Source organism: Coregonus clupeaformis, unplaced genomic scaffold (assembly GCF_020615455.1).
Source record: "Coregonus clupeaformis isolate EN_2021a unplaced genomic scaffold, ASM2061545v1 scaf0287, whole genome shotgun sequence".
In the NCBI taxonomy this organism is placed as follows: Eukaryota; Metazoa; Chordata; class Actinopteri; order Salmoniformes; family Salmonidae; genus Coregonus; species Coregonus clupeaformis.
Genome location: NW_025533742.1, coordinates 189405 through 212983, shown reverse-complemented (window position 1 = coordinate 212983; position 23579 = coordinate 189405). Strand labels below are relative to the sequence as shown.

At 44.1% G+C, this 23579-nt stretch overlaps 1 protein-coding gene across 2 annotated transcripts in view; it reads right to left on the bottom strand.

The window, feature by feature from the left end:
• Positions 1-5934: 5934 nt before the first annotated feature.
• Positions 5935-23579, bottom strand: part of usp53b (ubiquitin specific peptidase 53b) — a 60341-nt gene continuing 42696 nt past the window's right edge. Inside the window, exons 14-19 of one of the 2 annotated variants that reach the window (XM_045214617.1) lie at positions 19742-20552; positions 17507-17574; positions 11516-11594; positions 10502-11385; positions 8678-8766; positions 5935-6991 (exon numbers count right to left, since the gene is read on the bottom strand). In XM_045214617.1, the coding sequence (XP_045070552.1) occupies positions 8690-8766; positions 10502-11385; positions 11516-11594; positions 17507-17574; positions 19742-20552 (1919 nt within the window). In that variant the 3' untranslated portion in view covers positions 5935-6991; positions 8678-8689. The remainder of the gene's footprint in view (positions 6992-8677; positions 8767-10501; positions 11386-11515; positions 11595-17506; positions 17575-19741; positions 20553-23579) is intronic. The other variant, XM_045214618.1, reaches the window with a different exon arrangement.

Below are 23579 nucleotides of genomic sequence, written 5' to 3'. Positions count from 1 at the left end.
TTCTCCGCTATGCAATCCGGTTTCCGAGCTGGTCATGGGTGCACTTCAGCCACGCTCAAGGTCCTAAACGATATTATAACCGCGATCGATAATAGACAGTACTGTGCAGCCGTTTTCATTGACCTGGCCAAGGCTTTCGACTCTGTCAACCACTGCATTCTTGTTGGCAGACTAAATAGCCTTGGTTTCTCAAATGACTGCCTCGCCTGGTTCACCAACTACTTCTCTGATAGAGTTCAATGTGTCAAATCGGAGGGCCTGTTGTCTGGACCTATGGCAGTCTCTATGGGGGTGCCAAAGGGTTCAATTCTTGGGCCGACTCTTTTCTCTGTGTATATCAATGACGTCGCTCTTGCTGCTGGTGACTCTCAGATCCACCTCTACGCAGACGACACCATTTTGTATACATCTGGCCCTTCATTGGACACTGTGTTAACAAACCTCCAAACGAACTTCAATGCCATACAACACTCCTTCAGTAGCCTCCAACTGCTCTTAAACACTAGTAAAACTAAATGCATGCTCTTCAACCGAACGCTGCTTGCACCCGCCCACCCGACTAGAATCACTACTATCGACGGGTCTGACCTAGAGTATGTGGACAACTACAAATATCTAGGTGTCTGGTTAGACTGTAAACTCTCCTTCCAGACTCACATTAAGAATCTCCAATCCAAAGTTAAATCTAGAATCGGTTTCCTATTTCGCAACAAAGCCTCCTTCACTCATGCTGCCAAACATGCCCTCGTAAAACTGACTATCCTACCGATCCTTGACTTCGGCGATGTCATTTACAAAATAGCCTCCAACACTCTACTCAGCAAATTGGATGTAGTCTATCACAGTGCCATCCGTTTTGTCTCCAAAGCCCCATATACTACCCACCACTGTGACCTGTACGCTCTTGTTGGCTGGTCCTCACTACATATTCGTCGCGAAACCCACTGGCTCCAGGCCATCTATAAATCACTGCTAGGCAAATCCCCACCTTATCTTAGCTCATTGGTCACCATAGCAACACCCACCCGTAGTATGCGCTCCAGCAGGTATATCTCACTGGTCATCCCCAAAGCCAACACCTCCTTTGGCCGCCATTCCTTCCAGTTCTCTGCTGCCAATGACTGGAACAAATTGCAAAAATCTCTGAAGCTGGAGACACTTATCTCCCTCACTAACTTTAAGCATCAGTTGTCAGAGCACCTTACCGATCACTGCACCTGTACACAGCCCATCTGAAATTAGCCCGCCCAACTACCTCATCCCTATATTGTTATTTATTTTGCTCATTTGTACCCCAGTATCTCTATTTGCACATCATCTCTTGCACATCTATCATTCCAGTGTTAATACTAATTGTAATTATTTTGCACTATAGCCTATTTATTGCCTTACCTCCATAACTTGCTACATTTGCACACACTGTATATATATTTATTTCTGTTGTATTTTTGACTTTGTTTTGTTTTACCCCATATGTAACTCTGTGTTGTTGTTTTTATCGCACTGCTTTGCTTTATCTTGGCCAGGTCGCAGTTGTAAATGAGAACTTGTTCTCAACTGGTTTACCTGGTTAAATAAAGGTGAAATAAAAAATAAAATAAAAATGTGGATGACTCAACACTATACACATCAGCTACCACAGCGACTGAAATGACAGCAACAGTTAACAAAGAGCTGCAGTTAGTTTCAGAATGGGTGGCAAGGAATAAGTTAGTCCTAAATATTTCAAAAAGTAAAAGTATGTATTTGGGACAAATCATTCACTAAACCTCAACTAAAGCTTGTACTGAATAATGTGGAAATTGAGCCCGTTGAGGAGACTAAACTGCTTGGAGTAACCCTGGATTGTAAACTGTCATGGTCAAAACATATTGATACAACAGTAGCTAGGATGGGGAGAAATCTGTCTATAATAAAGCGCTGCTCTGCATTCTTAACAGCACTATCAACAAGGCAGGTCCTACAGGCCCTAGTTTTGTCGCACATGGACTACTGTTCAGTCGTGTGGTCAAGTGCCACAAAGAGGGACTTGCAATTGGCTCAGAACAGGGCAGCACGGCTGGCCCTTGGATGTACACAGAGAGCTAACATTAATACTATGCATGTCAATCTCTCCTGGCTCAAAGTGGAGGAGAGATTGACTCATCACTACTTGTATTTGTGAGAGGTATTGGCATGTTGAATGCACCGAGCTGTCTGTTTGAACTACTGGCACACAGCTCGGACACCCATGCATACCCCACAAGACATGCAGCCAGAGGTCTCTTCATAGTCCCCAAGTCCAGAACAGACTATTGGAGGCGCACAGTACTACATAGAGCCATGACTACATGGAACTCTATTCCACATCAAGTAACTCATGCCAGCAGTAAAATTAGATTTAAAAAACAGATAAAAATACACCTTATGGAACAGCAGGGACTGTGAAGCAACACAAACATAGACACATGCATACAAACACACAATAATATACTCACTATTCACACATGTACACATGGATTTTGTGTTATAGATATGTGGTAGTAGAGTACAGTAGAGGCCTGAGGGCACACACTTAATATATTGTGAAATATGTTATGATTGTATTGTAGCTGCCTTAATTTTGCTGGACCCCAGGAAGAGTAGCTTCTGCCCTGGCAGCAGCTAATGGGGATCCATAATAAATACAAATACAAATACAGTTGACTGTGACTCACTGTTCCCAATCATCAATGGAAATCAAGTGACTGCAAAAACCAGAGGCATACAAAACACGTTTAGTGATTGCATAATTTTAAGTTTATTAAACAATGAATAAAAATAAATGCATAGGCATCTCCAAAAATATAAAGTGTACACAGTCAGCTATACTGTACATGTTTCTTTTTAAATGGAACCTGTTAAACTTTCTCATGGAAAAAATGCAAAGGCACTCCAGATACAACAGCAGAGCAATATATACAAAGTCTATACTCCCAAAAATAGCCAGTGAGAAAAACAATTAAAACCTTTTCGCTGATGCAAGACTTACATAAATTAATAATATACTGTATATTACATTAATTATTTAATGTAAAGCATTGAAATAACCAACTTTACAACAAGCAAATGAAAACACTACCAGTGAGAACTGGGAACACATTTTCATGTTGAGCTAAAAAAGATAAAAGAGGATTCATATATCAACAGCCCAGGAACATTAGTGAACAAATACTATGACATCCATTTTTGTTAGAAGGTCCCAGTTTGTTGAATCTTACCCCAAATTATTTGAAAGCCAAAATGTCAAAACTTATTTTACCATAACATAAAATGCATTTTACCAGAAATAATGGCTAAAGCATGCATTTAAATACATTCCAAAAATCAAATGACAGAACCCAATTGGACTATGAGTAAAATAAATGGCCTAATACACAAAAGTAACATTTTGTTTCGCTAACTGAAAAATGACAGCCAAGATGTTAAGTATTTAATAGCTTTTTTCTCTTAAAGATTTTTGCTCATAGATGCAGCATTATATTTTATGCCGATGAGTCAACATGTAGGAAATTTGAAAAATTCTAATATCGGGGATATTGACTTGCATTCAATTTGTGTCACAAATGCTAAAAAGTTTGCCAGGTAAACAAAACCAAAGCATGGATTGCTGTCTCACCTTGTCCATAGACTGCATACAGGGTAAGGAAACCAACATGTCATTTTGTAATTTGGGTGAACTATCCCTTTAAAGTACTTTTCTGAAAGTACCAGTGTCCTCTGGGACATGGGGCAAGATTGCCGTATCTGTTCTTTGCACACATTGAAAATGGATAGAGGAGCATTGCAGTTTAAAAAATCTTTATTGCAACATAAATCATGAGCTGCAGTGTTCAGAAATCCCCATGGATAAAGTACCATCCCACCTATATAGAATATTACGGCTAGTTATCTCAAGCAAACTGTTACTCTGTGGGAAGAAAATTTCACCCGTAAAGTGTTAACCTATGAAGTGTTAAAGGTTCAATGGAGCCGTTTTTATCTCAATATCAAATCATTTCTGGGTAACAATTAAGTACCTTACTGTGATTGTTTTCAATTAAAATATATATATATTTTTGCTGTTAATGGCAGAGAGGTTTGGAACTCTCTTTCGTATTGGTCTATTAACTAATTTACTGCATGGTGATGTCACACTGGAAGGCCAAAACTCCCTCCCACCAAAACAGGCTGAAATTTCAGGCAGTCTTTTCAAACAGCTCTTACACTAAAATGGTATTATCATCATTATCACAATTTCACAGTATTATTCCAACCTCATAGTGTGGAAATATATATAGAACACAGGAAAATCAAGATTTTGACTGCACTGGGCCTTTAAAGTTTAATACATTAGCATTACACTAAATGTTCTGAATAGTTTTATGGATCACCAAAACTGAAGCCATCTCCCATTGAGTTATTTACCTAATACCTTTCTCCTTTCACAATGTGAAAATGATATACGTAAAAAAAACATGAAAATAAGTAGAAGTTTTGGTTCCTGGTTTTCGACAGGAAATAACCCCTGACTTATCTAATGAGAACTATATAAAAATGAATTCTAATGTGAATTATATTTGTTTGGCTTCATTCAAAAACATCTAGAGGACAACTTGTTATCAGCTTTACCAAAATGTAAATCAATTGTACCTTAAATTGCGGTACTATGGGTGTCATTGACAAAAACATATTGACACAATCATGCTCAAATAGTGTCCCACACCTTGGCCGGGATTCAATCCAATCGCGGGTTATAGGCATTGACGAAAACATATTGCCACAATCATGCTCACATAGTTTCCCACACCTTAGAACACTATGCTTTTTTCAGACTTACGCTATTTTCCGATTGAGACAACATTAGCAGCATGTACCGTGAATAGGATCTCCATGAACGTGGGAACATTGACTTTAAAAGCTGCAATATCTATAACCTGTGATCATATTGAATCCCTGCCCTTATCTTCTCACTAAATAAATAAAATAAATAATGACAACTTAAAGGATATTTTCACTGTTTTCAGACTTTCCTCCATTTTTTCCACTTACTCTGAAAGTAGTCTATGGGGCCAGAGAAACTGTCATCCACAGCTTGGATATGTTTAAATAGCCACTACTAACCATGGGCGTGATAGGTGCAAGCTCACCATGTTCAACATTGCATGACAAAATCAACTCAAATACCTTCAAATCAGTGGTGCGAAGGTGAACGAAAAGGCATTGGAGTGACAAACCACCCTTGCTGTCTCTGCCTGGCCGGCTCCCCTCTCTCCACTGGGATTCTCTGTCTCTGACCCTATTACTGGGGCTGAGTCACTGGCTTGCTAGTGCTCTCCCATGCTGTCCCTAGGAGGGGTGCATCACGTCGTGCCAGGCTTTTTTCGCTATACTCAACGTGATCTTCCTGTCCGGTTTTGCAACCCCTTGGTCTCGTGCGGTGGGGGAGGTCTTCGTGGGCTATACTCCGCCTTGTCTCAGGGTAGTAAGTTGGTGGTCTGTTGATATCCCTCTGGTGGTGTGGGGGCTGTGCTTTGGCAAAGTGGGTGGGGTTATATCCTGCCTGGTTGGCCCTGTCCGCGGGTATCATCGGACTGGGCCACAGTGTCCCCGACCCCCCGTCTCAGTCTCCAGTCTCTATGCTGCAAATGTGCCGGTGGGCTAGGGTCAGTCTGTCCTATCTGGTGTAATTCTCCTGTCTAATCTGGTGTCCTGTGTGATCTTAAGTATGCTCCCTCTAATTCTCCCATCTCTCATCTCTCTCTCGCTCTCTCCTGCTGTTTCGATCCTCTCCCTCTCCCCCTCTCTCTTTTTACTGCACCTGCTGTCTCGACCTCTGAATGCTCAGCAATGAAAAGCCAACTACATTTACTCCTGAGGTGCTGACCTGTTGCATCCTCTATAACCACTGTGATTATTATTATTTGACCCTGCTGGTCCTCTATGAACGTTTGAACATCTTGAAGAACGATCTGGCCTTAATGGCCATGTACTCTTATAATCTCCACCCGGCCCAGCCAGAAGACGACAGCCACCCCTCATATTCCTCTCTATGTTTCTTCCTTGGTTCCTGCTTTTCTAGGGAGTATTTCCTAGCCACCGTGCTTCTACATCTGCATTGCTTGCTCTTTGGGTTTTAGGCTGGGTTTCTGTATACACACTTTGTGACATCTGCTGATGTAAACAGGGCTTTAGAAAAAATATTTGATTGATTGATTGAAGCTCCATAGAGGTGATTTTGCTTCAAATTCTGAACATAGTGAGCTTTCCCCTATCATTCCCATAACTTTTTGGTTAGCAGTGGCTAAAGTTGGTCAAGTTAGCAGTGGCTGAAATAAATCTGATGTCTCTCCTGGCCTATAAAGTCCTTGCATGGTACTGTACGTGGAAAAATGTAGGTAGGTCAAAAAAGTGAAGATATAATTTAAGTAGACCCAATAACATAAACCAATTGGAATTTGGATGTCGGTTGGATACAAATGCCATGCGCATGCTCGTACTGTACACAGCACTATTGTTACCTCTTTATAAGTCCTCATGCAGGTTGGCTAACATTATTACAGTTGTCTATTCAGCAGGATAACAAGTATACAAACACAATGTTAGTGTTTGTATACTGAGATTGCTGAATTTGGCGCTTATATTCGGAAATAGAATTTGTGTTGGCCACACAACAAGGGATGCACATTACCTTAAACCAAAAGGTACACCTCTTGATCCCAGAGGTCAATGTCAATGTTACTGTATTATGCCTTGGACTGCCCTTTCCAATTTCCAACTCATCTATCAACATACAGAAACATTTTTCTCTCTGTCAGTGGACTATCAAACTGTATCTTACTTCAAAATACATATAAGCACTTCTGTAACCCACAGTGCATCAATGATTTGGCATTTGATACTGATTTCAACTAAAGTTCTGGGAGCAACACTTTTCCAGTCAGCAGACTCTTTGGCATCCAGTTCAATAGCTTATTTTTAATGTACATCAGACCTATAAGTAAGAAGAAGACAGTAGATTATTATGATATGGATCATATGTATACGCTATGAGTACATTTTCACCGTTTACCTTAAGAAAGGAAATGCCATTTAGCAGACGCTTTTATTCAAAGCATACATACATTGTTTATGTATGAGGGGTCCTGGGAATTGAAACCACTGTCCTGGTGTTGCAAGTGCCATGCTCTACCAACTGAGCTACAGAGGACCACATTACCAATGTGTGTTATAGAGCTTGTTGCCAAAAACCTCTCTTGTCCTTACACACTTCTTGTATTGCAGACCTGGGTAAAATATATTATGTCAAATATTTTCAAATATTGGAGTTTCATTTCATTTGGTTGAGTACAATGAAACCAATGCAATAGTACCAGAAGTGCACCACACAAACTATATTTATTTAATTAACATATATTTTGAAGTATTTAAAGTATTCGACCTATGTATTCGACCCAAGTCTGGTTTATTGGTTGTGCATTTCTCAGCTCTTATTTTTGCTTGTTTACGTTTACATTTTAGTCATTTATCAGACACTATTATGTAGAGCAGCTTAGTTAGTGCATTTATCTTAAAGGCCCAATGTAGCCGTTTATATATCAATATCAAATTGTTTCTGGGTAACAATTAAGTACCTTACTGTAATTGATTGCCATTAAAATGGGCAAAAATTGCTTTATGCAAAAAAACTTTTCTCAAACAAATATTTTGCTAGAACTGTCTGGGAGTGGTCTGAGTGGGGAGGGGAAAACTGAAAACTAGCTGTTATTGGCAGAGAGGTTTGGGACTTTCTTTGTTATTGGTAAATTAACCAATTTACCGCATGGTAAAACTCCCACCCATGCAAACCTGCTGATTATAAGGTAATGTGTAGATTGTATTTTCAACCAGAAACTATCAGAAACAGTGCGGGTAGGCTGTGCGGGTAGTCTACATTATGAGATTATTATGTATAAGAGCAAGTATATTTTTATTTGTCAAATGGCTGTCAAGCATCGATCATCATGTCACCAGAATAAGACCTTCAATATTTATTGTAACGGAGCATCAAGATCACTGTGTACTTTCACCACCCTGTGAAGTTCATCATAACTTATTATCTGTAGCATAATAAACTGCATGGTTTACCGAGTCATAGTGGGACCACACACCATATCATCGCATGACTCCAAGTTTAATTCGATACGATGGTTATTATATCAATATTTGTGCATAAAGGCGTTTCCACCGGCGTTTCCACCGGCATTTCTCACATGATACATTTTACAGACACAAAAAAATCCCACGGCGATCAAACAAATGATCTGTTGGCTTTTATAAAATTGGATCAAAACTTCCTGTTACCATCACAGTTATCGTGATTTAAAAAAATATGCGGTATGACTTTAGTCGCAAAGTTTAAGTTCTAGTATACAGATGAATATATATCTATTTTTTTACTGCATTAAATTAAAATAAGAAATGTCATGTGTCCTCATCATCACCAGGGAAATTACATTATTTTGTGTTTGCCTTTCTCTCACTGATTTTCACCCAGGTGAGTGCAGCATGCCATGCTGTGATGCTTGCACAAAAGAAACTACATCTGTATGCATTGAAGGATCTGGTAGCGGAGCCATCAAAAAGGTGCTGATAAGAGGAATACATGGCTATTCCTGAAAGGTCACAGCATATCACTTACCAGGTTATACTGTCACAAATAGCCACGCTCGTCCAGTCCTTTGGCTGTAACTGGGTTCCATTTAGCAGTGGGCTTATTGCTGTTATGGCCTGTTTTTGTGGAAAAAACAAAACAATGTAGAAAGGATTCAGACCCCTTGACTTTTTCCACATTTTGTTACGTTACAGCCTTATTCTAAAATGGATGAAATTATTTTCTTCCCTCATGAATCTACACATAATACCCCATAATTACAAAGCGAAAACAGGTTTTTAGACATTTTTACAAATGTATTATGAATAAAAAAACATAAATGCCGTATTAACATAAGTATTCAGACCCTTTGCTATGAGACTCTAAATTGAGCTCAGGTACATCCTGTTTCCATTGATCATCCTTGAGATGTTTCTACAACTTGATTGGAGTCCAACTGTGGTGAATTCAATTGATAGGACATGATTTGGAAAGGCACACACCTTTCTATATAAGGTCCCACAGTTGACAGTGCATGTCAGAGCAAAAACCAAGCCATGAGGTTAAAGAAATTGTCCGGAGAACACAGTGGCCTCCATCATTCTTAAATGGAAGAAGTTTGGAACCACCAAGACTCTTCCTAGAGCTGGCCACCCGTCCAAACTGAACAATCAGGGGAGAAGGGCCTTGGTCAGGGATGTGACCAAGAACCCGATGGTCACTCTGACAGAGCTCCAGAGTTCCTCTGTGGAGATGGGAGAACCTTCCAGAAGGACAACCATCTCTGCAGCACTCCACCAATCAGGCCTTTACGGTAGAGTGGCCAGATGGAAGCGCTCCTCAGTAAAAGGCACATGACAGCCCACTTGGAGTTTGCCAAAAGGCACCTAAAGACTCTCAGACCATGAGAAACAAGATTATCTGGTCTGATGAAACCAAGATTGAACACTTTGGCCTGAATGCCAAGCGTCACATCTGGAGGAAACCTGGCACCATCCCTACAATGAAGCATGGTGGTGGCAACATCATGCTGTGGGGATGTTTTTCAGCGGCAGGGACTGGGAGACTAGTCAGGATCGAGGGAAAGATGAATGGAGCAAAGTACATAGAGATCCTTGATGAAAACCTGCTCCAGAGCGCTCAGGTCCTCAGACTGGGGCGAAGGTTCACCTTCCAACAGGACAACAACCCTAAGCACACAGCCAAGACAACGCAGCATTGGCTTCGGGACAAGTCTCTGAATGTCCTTGAGTGGCCCAGCCAGAGCCCGGACTTGAACCCGATCTAACATCTCTGGATGGACCTGAAAATAGCTGTGCATCGACGCTACACATTCAACCTGACAGAGCTTGAGTGGATCTGCAGAGAAGAATGGGAGAAACTCCCCAAATACAGGTGTGCCAAGCTTGTAGCATCATACCCAATAAGACTTGAGGCTGTAATCGCTGCCAAAGGTGCTTCAACAAAGAGTAAAGGGTCTGAAAACGTATGTAAATGTGATATTTCTAAAAACCTGTTTTTGCTTTGTCATTATGGGGTATTGTGTGCAGATTGATGAAAAACAATTTAATCCATTTTAGAATAAGGCTGTAACGTAACAAAATGTGGAAAAAGTCAAGGGGTCTGAATACTTTCATGTGTGCAAAAACACACATGAAAAATAAATATATATTTTTACAGATGACGTCAAAGCTAATTCTGGGCAGATGCCAGCATTTAAAAGATGTTGATGCTTTATATTTATGCTTTATTAGGGTTGTAATTTTATTGTGGAGACCACTTGTACAGTATGAGGAGAACAAGTCATTTTGGAACAGTGTACATGAATGCCTGTAGGTGTTTTTACAAGCCGCTATGACTGTCCAAGCTTACCTGCATCAGGCCGGGTTTTGGGCGGGTGAAGCATGGAGTGTGAGTTTGCGGGGTGCAGGTGGTGGCTGGGGAGTTCTCGTGGCTCAGTCGGTGCTCGGGGCACAATAGCCGAGAGTAGGAGGGGTCGCTGGTGATGGTACTTTTGTCTGTACGTGTCCGTCATGCAATTGTCCACGCTGAAGTACGTGGTGAGGGAAACCCCTTTGGCTGCCGCCGACTCGGCTCCAGGTGGCCTGCAGATGGGGAGCCTCTCCTCGCTTTCGCCCGACGACGGGTTACTCCTCTCTGGGTCCGAGCCCGACTTGGAGCTGGCACCCGACGAGGGCCTCTGCAGAGGGCCATTGGATTCCGACCTCCGGTTGGGGCTGGGGGCATGTGAGGCCGGGGTGGGCCGGACGCTTGGCCGGGGGCTGGTCTGGGAGGGCTCTTGGAGTAGCCTGGGACGGAAGCAGTGGCGGCCAACATCCCCCTGGTGAGGGGAGGCTCGCTGGGCGGCTTTGGGGTGAGGCAGTGGCGGCGTGGCGGGCTGATGTTGAGATGAGGGCTCTCCCAGTTCAATATGGGGGGGTTGGTGGAAGGCCAGGTGGTGGGGGGGACAGGGGCAGGGCGACTCGGACAGAAGGGGCTCGCTGTTGCTGGAGCGGTAGGCACTGTCCTCTGGTTCCGAGAGATTCCCAGCCAGGTCGTCGGAGCTGTTCCACTCCGAGCTGCTGGTTTTACCCAAGCGCCGCAGGGCGGGGCTGTCACCATGGTGACCACCTCTGTTGTTGTTACTCATCTCTGGCGATTCCATTATGTGACTGCTCCTGTTGTCTGAGGAGCCAGCGTCCCTCTCTGGACCAACTCCTTTCTTAGAACTGCCGGGGCTGTATCTAAATTTTCGTCTGTTGAATAGAATACAATAGTATAGAACACAATATAATTTTTTAGTGCACAAAATATGGATGTACACATTGACAATTAACGACATTAAACATATCAAAAACAATAACAATATTCAAGTTGGTACATTACCTTGAACTTGGACTACATTTCAGGAGATGTGAAACTTGATGGTCGCAGTTCTTTCCCTGAGTTGTCAGTTGATGTTTGCCTAGAAGATAGATAGACAAAGCTGAAATGAACACACTCACTGCTTAAGACAAAAAAGAAAATGAAACCCCAAAATGACGCAATCACCAACATTTTATGGAGTTCTTTTTTTACATTATTTATAAAGTATGGATAGCTTTCCCCCACATTAAATCTTGATATTTTGTCCAAAAGGGAAAAGTTATAAAACTTGGGGGTGATTCCACTGAAACAAATTCAATCAACAGTTAATCAGGTCTAAAAGTCTATGACATTTTCATTTAAACCTCAATTTTCGAGAGACACAGAAACTGACACCTAATTGCAGAGAAGAGAGCAACACACAGGAGAGACATTAGAGAGAGAGAGAGAGAGCGAGAGAGAGAGAGCGAGAGAGAGAGAGAGAGAGAGAGAGAGAGAGAGAGAGAGAGAGAGAGAAATAGGGAATGGCCTATTTCTCTCACAGTGCCAGTGAGTTGGAAGAGTAAAAGCAGTTCTGTTTTTATGACGCATGGTGGCAGCACAGGGTTGATCTCCACCGCCATTGGACCTGCCGCCAGATCGACCAATTGGCAGACGGGCCAGCACAGCAGGAGGCAGCATGCATGCTAAATTCATCCACTTTAAAAATAGATGTGTTATTTTTTTCTTCTGCCACTGACCTAGAGGTCCATGCAAGGATAAAAGCTGTGGGAGTTGGTTTGGCTCTAGATTAACACAGGCTTGACTGTAGAAGGAAGCATTGCTATAAGCTAACGTATTCAGGTAAAGGGATAAAACATGGTCAACTATATGCTCTTGCATAAAACAATGAAAGAGTGCTTGCAGTCAACACTCAATCACATGAAAATTTAAAAAAGGGACCAGCACTCACTTGATTCAGTTGCAATAAAAGCTTTGAATAGCTTAGCTTTTATATATTTTACGGGGAACATATCCTACTAGAGCACACAGCGCTCTACACACAAGCTAACATATTTACAACAATGACTAAGGCAGAAACAGTCAAGTCCAGCTGCGGCATCTGAACAAACATTTGGGGATTACTGTCAGATTAATGAATGTGGAGGGGCTTAATGGGTGAACAGGTTAAATCAACAGGTGGGCATTCTAGAGACCAACAGTCAACCAGCGCACAATCCAAATTGACATTCTGTGTATGTTTATTCACCCATACTGTGTTTTCATATATTTTTTAATGTGACTAAAATGTCCTCTTTAGCCTCTGAACACACATAGGATAAAACGTGACTAAAATGCCATACTCTGGCCCCTCAAATACACATAGGATACAATGGCATAGAATATCATATTTTTCATTAAATACACATAGGATAAAATGTGAATAGAAGGTAATCTTTTCCTTCAAATTCACATAGGATTTGTGCATCCTGTCAAAAGATGTAGCGAGCACCGAATCTACAAATCTAGAATCTAGCTATCAGGACAGACTGCAACAAACTCCCTCTAGGTAAACAAATCAAGCTCCTGAGTGGTGCAGTGGTCCAGGCTCTGTCGCAGCCGGCCGCGACCGGGAGACTCATGGGCGGCGCACAATTGGCCCAGCGTTGTCCAGGGTAGGGGAGGGAATGCCCGGCAGGGATGTAGCTCAGTTGATAGAGCATGGCGTTTGCAACGCCAGGGTTGTGGGTTCGATTCCCACGGGGGGCCAGTATAAAAAATATGTATTCTCTAACTGTAAGTCGCTCTGGATAAGAGCGTCTGCTAAATGACTAAAATGTAAAATCAAGGGGGTCATGCTTAGGCAAAGTTTAATAAGATCAACCTCTCAACATGACAACAACAAATCAGGATGTTACTGTATTTTTATGTTTTGCCTACCATCATTCTCAGTGTGGAAAATAGTCAGAGACCTACAGTACTAAACAACACACATCCTACTGTACACTACACATGTCTGATAGATTTTGACGTGACACTTACAGTACTGTTATTTACAGTAGCAAAGGTCGGCCTTTTGTTAGCTCGGCTAAAAATCTATTTCCACGCTAGGTTAATTTAGCGTTTTCTTCTCGGAAATCGTCATGGTTTTTAAATAGCTAGTGCAGATTAGAACATAAGAGATTTGAAGGGCTTGGTTTTGCATGACTCACCAGGGCTGTGCAATCATGACAAAGGTCCTTTGCGTTTAGGGCCTATTGCCCCCATATTCGGTTGGCCATAATCCAGCACCATTAAATCAAGGGATCAAAAGGAACGGTGCCGTAATCTGCTTTTCCTTCTTTTTTTAAAGCCTATGTTTCCCTGAAACGTTGGTATGGGGGATGGGAAGATAATACTGGTATATCTCTTTTCAAAACACTGAGGATTTTGTCTTTGCTCAAATTTAAATGCAAAGTCATCTTATATTACAATCTGAACATTTTATCAAGGGTAGATAGAAGATACATTATGTATTGTATTGACTTAGAACTATTACTATGATTTTTCAGTTATAATGCTAGACCTTTGTAAGAATAACACCATTTTTCAAGTGTTCTGAGAGCTTTTGTGTTATGAATTCAACTCTATATCACATGACCCTCCCCGTGTACTGTAACATTTTTGCACACCCTCCCAACTCAGAAAATTTAAGTAGAAATAATTATTACCACCATGTGTCCAATAAGCAACACATAACTGCATACCGATTACCAACTTTGAGCGCTTATCATCACGGTTTGTGTCTTCAACACCACAACCAAGTAGAGTATGTCAGTCTCGACAAACAGAAAATACATTCCTCCCTACTCAGTATTGAAGGCTTGGTTTGACAATCTCCAAATGTCATGAAACTTTTTTGTGTTTTGTAACAGATGGCTCTTTCCATTAATCAAATGGCCATTGCGCAGTTTGGATGATGGAATGATATTAGAGTGGAGTGGATGAACGTGAGCAGGGAGCCGACGGGAGACTTTTGAAGTAGCCTAATCAGATTAAAACATTGTGAGTAGTTCTGTTTATGCCACACATAAAAGATAATTCATTTAAAAACTGAAATGACAAATATTTAGGCTATATTGAAGCGTTAGGTTCTAGGTCGAGGAATAGCTGCTCGGATCGGAAAGGAGGCAGAAAGCTTGTTATACTTTCCTGAATAACGGGCCTGCTGGGGGCATAGGCCTATGTGGACACACTATAGAGGACGACTTCTGAGAATCATGATAGGCAACAGACAGCGCATCAGTATCCGAAGTAAAAATACAGCCAGACTGTCCTGCTACTGTACCTTTCTATAATCTGTTTAGAGTAGACCCACAATTGATCCAAATGGAATGAAACATTCAAATAACAGGGTTTTTGCACCATTAATCAAATGACAATTTCACTGCAGTTTACAGCCTCGAGTAGAATTTTACTCAATTGTACACTTGAAAAACAATAATGCAATTATTAATATTCCCGCATTGTGTTGTAAACTAGACTAGGTAGGATCATTTTACTGTCCCTAAACAAGATCAATCCGGGATCTTTTTGAGCTGTGTGTGTTCATTGTTTTTTCATGCGCAATGACGCACCTGGCCTCTCCGCTAGCCAATCAGCTATTCCTCTATCTTGTGGATTTATATTGAAAATTGGTGAAGATTTAAATGATTTTATCTGTGGTGTGACTGATAGTTAACCTATTGCAGATCTGGACAAACGATTCACCTACCACGATTGTCACTATGGATAGAGGGCAGTATAGACATTTGACTGGCAGGCTACCCAGCTAGCACATAATGTTCTGTGAACCATATGTTTCTTAGAGCTTGGTGAGTACGTGGTTGTCCTATGGTTATTTTTCATACAACTTTCCCACAACATTCTGGGATTGGTGCAGGATAGCCAGCTAGCACATACAGGTGGAATCCTATGACGGTGCCACGTTGAAAGTCACTGAGCTCTTCATTAAGGCCCTTCTACTGCCAATGTTTGTCTATGGAGATTGCATGGCTGTTTGCTCAATTTTATACACCTGTCAGCAACGGGTGTTGCTGAAATAGCCGAATCCACTAATTTGAAGGGGTGTCCACATACTTTTCTATATACAGTGGCTTGCGAAAGAATTCACCCACCTTGGCATTTCTCCTATTTTGTTGCCTTACAACCTGGAATTAAAATTGATTTTTGGGGGGTTTGTATCATTTGATTTACACAACATGCCTACCACTTTGAAGCAGTATGCTTAGGGTCATTGTCCTGCTGGAAGGTGAACCTCCGTCCCAGTCTCAAATATCTGGAAGACTGAAACAGGTTTCCCTCAAGAATTTCCCTGTATTTAGCGCCATCCAACATTCCTTCAATTCTGACCAGTTTCCCAGTCCCTGTCGATGAAAAACATCCCCACTGCATGATGCTGCCACCACCATGCTTCATTGTGGGGATGGTATTCTCGGGGTGATGAGAGGTGTTGGGTTTGCGCCAGACATAGCATGTGGGAGACTCTGCAAAAATGTTAGTCTCATCTGACCAGAGTACCTTCTTCCATATGTTTGGGGAGTCTCCCACATGCCTTTTGGCGAACACCAAATGTGTTTGCTTATTTCTTTCTTTAAGCAATGGCTTTTTTTCTGGCCACTCTTCCGTAAAGCCCAGCTCTGTGGAGTGTACGGCTTAAAGTGGTCCTATGGACAGAAACTCTCCGCTGTGGAGCTTTGCAGCTCCTTCAGGGTTATCTTTGGTCTCTTTGTTGCCTCTCTGATTAATGCCCTCCTTGCCTGGTCCGTGAGTTTTGGTGGGCGGCCCTCTCTTGGCAGGTTTGTTGTGGTGCCATATTCTTTCCATTTTTTAATAATGGATTTAATGGTGCTCCGTGGGATGTTCAAAGTTTCTGATATTTTTATATAACCCAACCCTCATCTGTACTTCTCCACAACTTTATCCCTGACCTGTTTGGAGTGCTCCTTGGACTTCATGGTGCCGCTTGCTTGGTGGTGCCCCTTGATTAGTGCTGTTGCAGACTCTGGGGCCTTTCAGAACAGGCGTATATATAATGAGATCACGTGACACTTAGATTGCACATAGGTGGACTTTATTTAACTAATTATGTGACTTCTGAAGGTAATTGGTTGCACCAGATCTTATTTAGGGACTTCATAGCAAAGGGGGTGAATACATATGCACGCACCACCTTTCCGTTATTTATTTTTTAGAATTCTTTGAAACAAGTACTTTTTTTAAATTTCACTTCACCAATTTGGACTATTTTGTGTATGTATGTCCATTACATGAAATCCAAATAAAAATCCATTTCAATTACAGATTGTAATGCAACAAAATAGGAAAAACGCCAATGGGGGTGAATACTTTTGCAAGGCACTGCGTTATAGTAAGCGTGTGGAGAAGCGTAGTGTATAAGTGAAGTACCAAAACACCATGATAGGGGAGGCGCATGCAAACAGATGAGGAAATTGACTATATGGAAGACATGAAAACCTGCAAAATGGTGAATGTAAATCAAGGAAAAAACGTACTACCCTAACCCTTTGCCCAATAAAAAAACACACAACCCTCCCCTGTTTTGGACCATCCCTCCCACCCCAGTAAATTTTCCAACTGTCCCTTAGAGAAAACATGACTGTCTTTCAATTTAAACTACAAACGATGAACCTTCAAAACATACAGTACTACAGCTGTAGGATCTTAAGTGGACCAGTATTGTCGCAGCAAAAATTATCCTGCAGCATGTTGCTTGATCGGTGGTTAGGCTATATTAGTGGTTAGGCTATTAGCTGGCCAAAATTAGGCTACATGAAAAGTGAAATACTGTTAATATAACCGTGGGTTATTGCATGTTTTCAGTGAATTTATGTAAATCATGAAGCTCATCTGAATTTCCTGATGTGCAGGAAAATTCTCAGCAACAAAAGAGCGATCAAATTAAGATCATACTTCTGTAGAATAACTTCTATATTAATCACACACTCTCGAAAGCTCAGAACATCCACTTACCTTGATGCAAAGGGGAGTGTACCGCATCAGGTTTTGAATCGCAGCTGTTTGGGTGAAGCTGACCTCTGCTGAAAAAAATAAGACAATTTAAACTCTGAAACAACTCTGCCAAAATGGACTTCGGAGAGTAAGATCGTTGTGATGCACCCAAGAGATGAAGTTTATGATGGATGCAGGCAAACTTAAATTCGTTTTACCTAATTTCTACTGGCATGTCACATGGCAAATCTGACGATAATTATATCCTCCTGATTCCTGCTTACAAGCAAAAACTAAAGCAGGAAGTACCAGCGACTCGTTCAATACGGAAGTTGTCAGATGACACGGATGCTACGCTACAGGACAGTTTTGCTACCTCAGACGAACCATCAAACAGGCAAAGCGTCAATACAGGACTAAGATTGAATCCTACTACACCGGCTCTGATACTCGTCGGATGTGGCAGGGCTTGCAAACTATTACGGACTACAAAGGGAAACCCAGCCGCGAGCTGCCCAGTGACGCGAACCTACCAGACGGGCTAAATGCCTTTTATGCTCGCTTCGAGGCAAGCAACACTGAAGCATGCATGAGAGCACCAGCTGTTCCAGACGACTGTGCGATCACACTCTCCGTAGCCGATATGAGCAAGACCTTTAAACAGGTCAACATTCACAAGGCCTCAGGGCCAGACGGATTACCAGGACGTGTACTCAGAGTATGCACGGACCAACTGACAAGTGTCTTCAATTACATTTTCAACCTCTCACTGACCGAGGCTGCAATACCTACATGTTTCAAGCACACCACCATAGTCCCTGTGCCCAAGACAGCAAAGGTAACAGCCTAAATGACTACAGCCCTGTAGCACTCATGTCGGTAGCCATGAAGTGCTTTGAAAGGCTGGTCATGGCTCACATCAACACCATCATCCCGGAAACCCTAGACCCACTCCAATTCGCATACCGCCCCAACAGATCCACAGATGACGCAATCTCAATCGCACTCCACACTGCCCTTTCCCACCTGGATAAAAGGAACACCTATGTGAGAATGCTGTTCATTGACTACAGCTCAGTGTTCAACATCATAGTGCCCACAAAGCTCATCACTAAGCTAAGGACCTGGGACTAAACACCTCCCCCTGCATCTGGATCCTGGACTTCCTGACGGGCCGCCCCCCAGGTGGTAAGGGTAGACAACAATACATCTGCAAGCACAACTCCAACACCATCATTAAGTTTGCTGACGACACAACAGTGGTAGGCCTGATCACAGACAAAGAATGAGACAACTTATAGGGAGGTCAGAGACTTGGCAGTGCGGTGCCAGGACAACAACCTCTCCCTCAACGTGAGCAAGACAAAGGAGATGATCGCGGACTACAGGAAAAGGAGGTCCGAACACACCCCCATTCACATCGACGGGGCTGTAGTGGAGCAGGTCGAGAGTTTCAAGTTCCTTGGTGTCCACATCACCAACAATCACGGTCCAAACACACCAATAAAGTTGTGAAGAGGGCACGACAACGCTTTTTCCCCCTCAGGAGACTGAAAAGATTTGGCATGGGTCCCCAGATCCTCAAAAAGTTTGACAGCTGCACTATCGAGAGCATCCTGACCGGTTGCATCACCGCCTGGTATGGCAACTTCTCTGCATCCGACTGTAAAGCGCTACAGAGGGTAGTGCATACGGCCCAGTACATGGGGCCAAGCTTCCTATATACTAGGCGGTGTCAAATTACCTCGTCTAACCTGTACCCCCGCACATTGACTCGGTACCGGTACCCCCTGTACATAGCCTTTTATTTAGTAAATATTTTCTTAACTCTATTTTCTTAAAACTGCATTGTTGGTTAAGGGCTTGTAAGTAAGGATTTCACAGTAAAGTCTACACCTGTTGTATTCGGCGCATGTGACAAATACAATTTGATTTGATTTGATTTGGTGCAACCATCCTTGTGTGACATTTAAAGTGTCAAATTCGTTGTATTCTTGTTTGGAAACACATGGGTCCCCTGAAAAGACAAAAAATATATATAAACAAATATAAGGCAAGTTTATTAGGTGTCGACCTATGAATTCGATTAAACTTAATGAATAGTGCATTACAGTCACTTAATACAAGACTTGAATGTAAACAAAGTCCACCTCTGTGACTGCACACCTGGCATTAACCTATGCTCCTAGGCTTTAGCTCAGCAGGCTAAAGCCTGGTATCTAGGTCCGGTTTCAAACCCCAGTCTGTCACACATACCTCTGAGACTGCACCTCTGGTGTCAACCGCTGCTCCTTCCCGGCAAAGCTGTCCACCCCGGGCGAGTCAGGGTTGGTGGAGCCGCTGCTCAGCCGGTCGCTGCTCTCGTATCCCGACTCAGTCCTCTGGATGGTCCAGGTGTCGCTGCGCAACAGGGCCTTTGGCCCGCCCTTGGCCCTCCCACCGCCGCTGCTCCCAACTCCTCCACCGGCCCAATCGCCGTGCCCACTTGCCCTGCCCTCCGATTCGAGGGAGCTGTGGCTCTCTGTCTCCTGCCGCTGCTCGTCCTCGTAAATCGTCATCAAGCACTTCTGCTGCTTGCGCTCTTCCCTCATCCTGAGACGCTCTCGTTCCCGGTCTTTATCCCTTTCCCTCTCTTTTTTCCAGTCCTGGTTGTCCCGTTCGCTGCCGTGCGGCCTCTCCTGACAGGAGGGTTTAGCAAGCCGGGGGCTACCGCCGCCGCCGTGCTGCTGCTGTTGTTGCCGCCGTTCAAGGTCGTTCAAGACGCTGTCCACGTTCAGAACTTCCCGGATGGGCCTCCAGGAGGGCTTGGCTTTGTTGTGGCCCGCTCCCGACACGCCACCCTTCTCCCACACGTCCTGGCTGCTGTCCTGTTCATGGTGAGTAGGGGAGGTTTCCTGTCTCCAACTGTGTCTGCCAGGAGCACCGGATTGAGAGCGTGGGTCCTGGGAAGCTCTGCTCTGGTGGGAGGATGACAACTTGTCAGCCCGGGTGCTACTGCCGCCTCGCAACCTCTGGTCGGCGTGCTGCCTCCGCCCGCCCTCAGGAGGGGATCTGGCATAGGCCATATCTAAACAGGAAGTGACATACAGATGTAGGATCTTAATTTGTGCCAGTTTGCTACAGCAGGACAATAATCCTGCAGCAACAGGAAATGTTAATTATTATGTGGATTATAATTAATGGACAATATTGTAGGGGTTGATACATTAGGGCAAATCAAGTCTGAAATTTTAAAGTGGAAATTACAAACTTTAGACATTCTAAACCTCAAATACACTACACATTTCACATTTCCTAGATTGCAGGAAAGTCCTCCTGCAACAGGGTGATCAAATTAAGATCCTAAATATGTAAGAAACAGCATTTTTGTTTTAGTGTGCCAAGCATGCATATTGTACATGTGTAGCATTGTAAAATGTATTTAGGCCTAGAATCTATGTATAAGCTTGATCTAGGTCGTTTTTCAATATATTTCTCAGGATTGGATAAATGTTGCATAAAAAATTAATGGCTCGATTGAGAGAAGAAAATCTCCTGCACTTGGTCCAAGGTTTATATCGTAAAAGATAAAAGATATTTGATATTAGGATACAACGCCTTCCAACATCGTCCAGATACGCTAAAAGACAATATTACATAATTTTCTCTGAATATTCTGTTTTAGGTTGTCACGACTTCCGCCGAGGCTGCCTCCCCTCCTTGTTCGGGCAGGTTTCTTCCTGCTCAGTGTTCGCCCAGAGTAAGGCACCTAGGCACCTCCCAGCGGGTAAGATACAACCTTTACCAGTTCCACAACGACCATGGTCTCAGCTTAGTATTGATTTTCTTACTGATCTTCCCCTCTCCCAAGGTAACACACTATCCTGGTCGTTGTGGATCGCTTTTCAAAGTCCTGCCGCCTCCTTCCTCTGCCCGGTCTCCCCACGGCCCTACAAATTGCGGAGGCTCTGTTTACTCACGTCTTCCGGCACTACGGGGTACCAGAGGATATAGTGTCCGACTGAGGTCCCCAGTTCACGTCTAGAGTCTGGAAGGCATTCATGGAACGTCTGGGGTCTCGGTCAGCCTGACCTCTGGATTTCACCCCGAGAGTAATGGGCAGGTGGAAAGGGTGAATCAAGATGTGGGTAGGTTCCTGTGGACCTACTGTCAGGACCGGCCGGGGGAGTGGTCGGCGTTCCTGCCATGGGCGGAATACGCTCAGAACTCTCTCCGCCACTCCTCCACTAACCTAACACCCTTCCAATGTGTTTTGGGTTACCAACCGATCCTGGCACCGTGGCACCAGAGCCAGACCGAAGCTCCTGCGGTGGATGACTGGTTTGGTGCGCGGAGGAGACTTGGGACGCTGCCCACATTCGCCTCCAGAGCGCCGTGCGTCGTCAGAAGGCGAACGCTGACCGGCACCGCAGGGAGGCCCCGGTTTTCGTACCGGGGGATCGGGTCTGGCTCTCGACCCAGAATCTACCCCTCCACCTGCCCTGCCGGAAGCTGAGCCCGCGGTTTGTGGGGCCGTTTAAAAGTCCTGAGGAGGATAAATGAGGTTACATACAGGTTGTTACTCCCCCCTGATTACGGTATTAACCGCTCGTTTCATGTTTCTCTCCTCAGGCCGGTGGTAGCTGGTCCGCTCCAGGAGTCTGAGGTGCGGGAGGTTCCTCCACCTCCTCTGGACATCGAGGGGGCCCCGGCGTACTCAGTCCGTTCCATACTGGATTTGAGGCTTCGGGTGGGGGGCCTTCAGTATCTCATGGAATGGTAGGGGTACGGTCCGGAGGAACGGTGCTGGGTCCCAAGGAGGGACATCCTCGATCTCTCCCTGTTGAGGGATTTCCACCGTCGCCATCCGACTCTCCCTGCTCTGCGTCCTCTTGGCAGTCCCCGGGGCCGGGGCCGGCGCACTGCTGGAGCCGCGCGTCAAGGTGGGGGGTACTGTCACGACTTCCGCCGAGGCTGCCTCCCCTCCTTGTTCGGGCAGGTTTCGGCGTTCTTCTTCACCGGCTTACTAGCTACTGCCGATCCCATTCTCATCACTCCACTTGTCATGTCTTGTCTTGTCAATCACACACACACCTGGTGCTCATTCCCCTAAATAGTATGTGTATAAGTGTTCCCTCTGTTCCCCTTGTCTTTGTGAGTGATTGTTTTATTGTGAGAGCGAGTAGCTCGGTTGAGCTACTCTTCCTGTTGTGATTGCCAAGGTGGAATATTTCCCTTGTGATAGTTTCGTTTCGACGCTGGGTGCGTTTTATTTATGTAAACGGAATAAACTCTGGACTTCTGTGTTTTACCTCCTGCGCCTGACTCCTTCATCCTGCCGTGATGCCATGCTATCGGTCTCCCAACTGGTGGACATGGCCATCTGGATGGACAATCTGCTAGCAGCCAGAGGACGTCCTGGTAAGAATCTGCCCGTTCCCACTCCGGACGACTCTGACCCCGAGCAGATGGAGCTGGGGGGAGCCGCAGGTCGAGAGACCGCAGGAGGACAGCAACAGTGCCACTCTGGTGGCACGAAGGGACAATCCACCTCACGTCGTAGTCAACGTTCCTTTGGGTCTGGAGGCAGTAGGCAGGGTACTCACGCATCACCCCAGGTAACGAACACCCAAACTTGTTCAGAGCCCTTTGCGGCGCACTGTACCTTATCTATCTCCTTTCCCGATCACCTGGTAGTTTCCCAGTATAAGGCGCTAGTCGATTCAGGCGCAGCAGGGAACTTTATGGACAGGGCATTTGCACGCCGTCAAGGCATTTCATTGGTTCCCCTCTCCATTCCACTCCCCATCAGAGCACTTGATAGTCGACCATTAGGGTCCGGGTTGGTTAAGGAGGTTACTGTGCCAGTCACCATGATTACACAGGAGACGCATGTTGAGCAGATCACTTTTTTGATTATTGAGTCTCCTGCTTACCCTGTAGTCTTAGGTATTCCGTGGTTAGCCCTTCACAACCCCACATTTTCATGGCCGCAGAGGGTTCTTACGGGGTGGTCGCGTGAGTGTCAGGGTAGGTGTCTAGGTGTTTCCATTTGGTGCGACCACGGTGGAAAGTCCAGACGGTACCCCCACCGTGCACATTCCCCCCGAATACC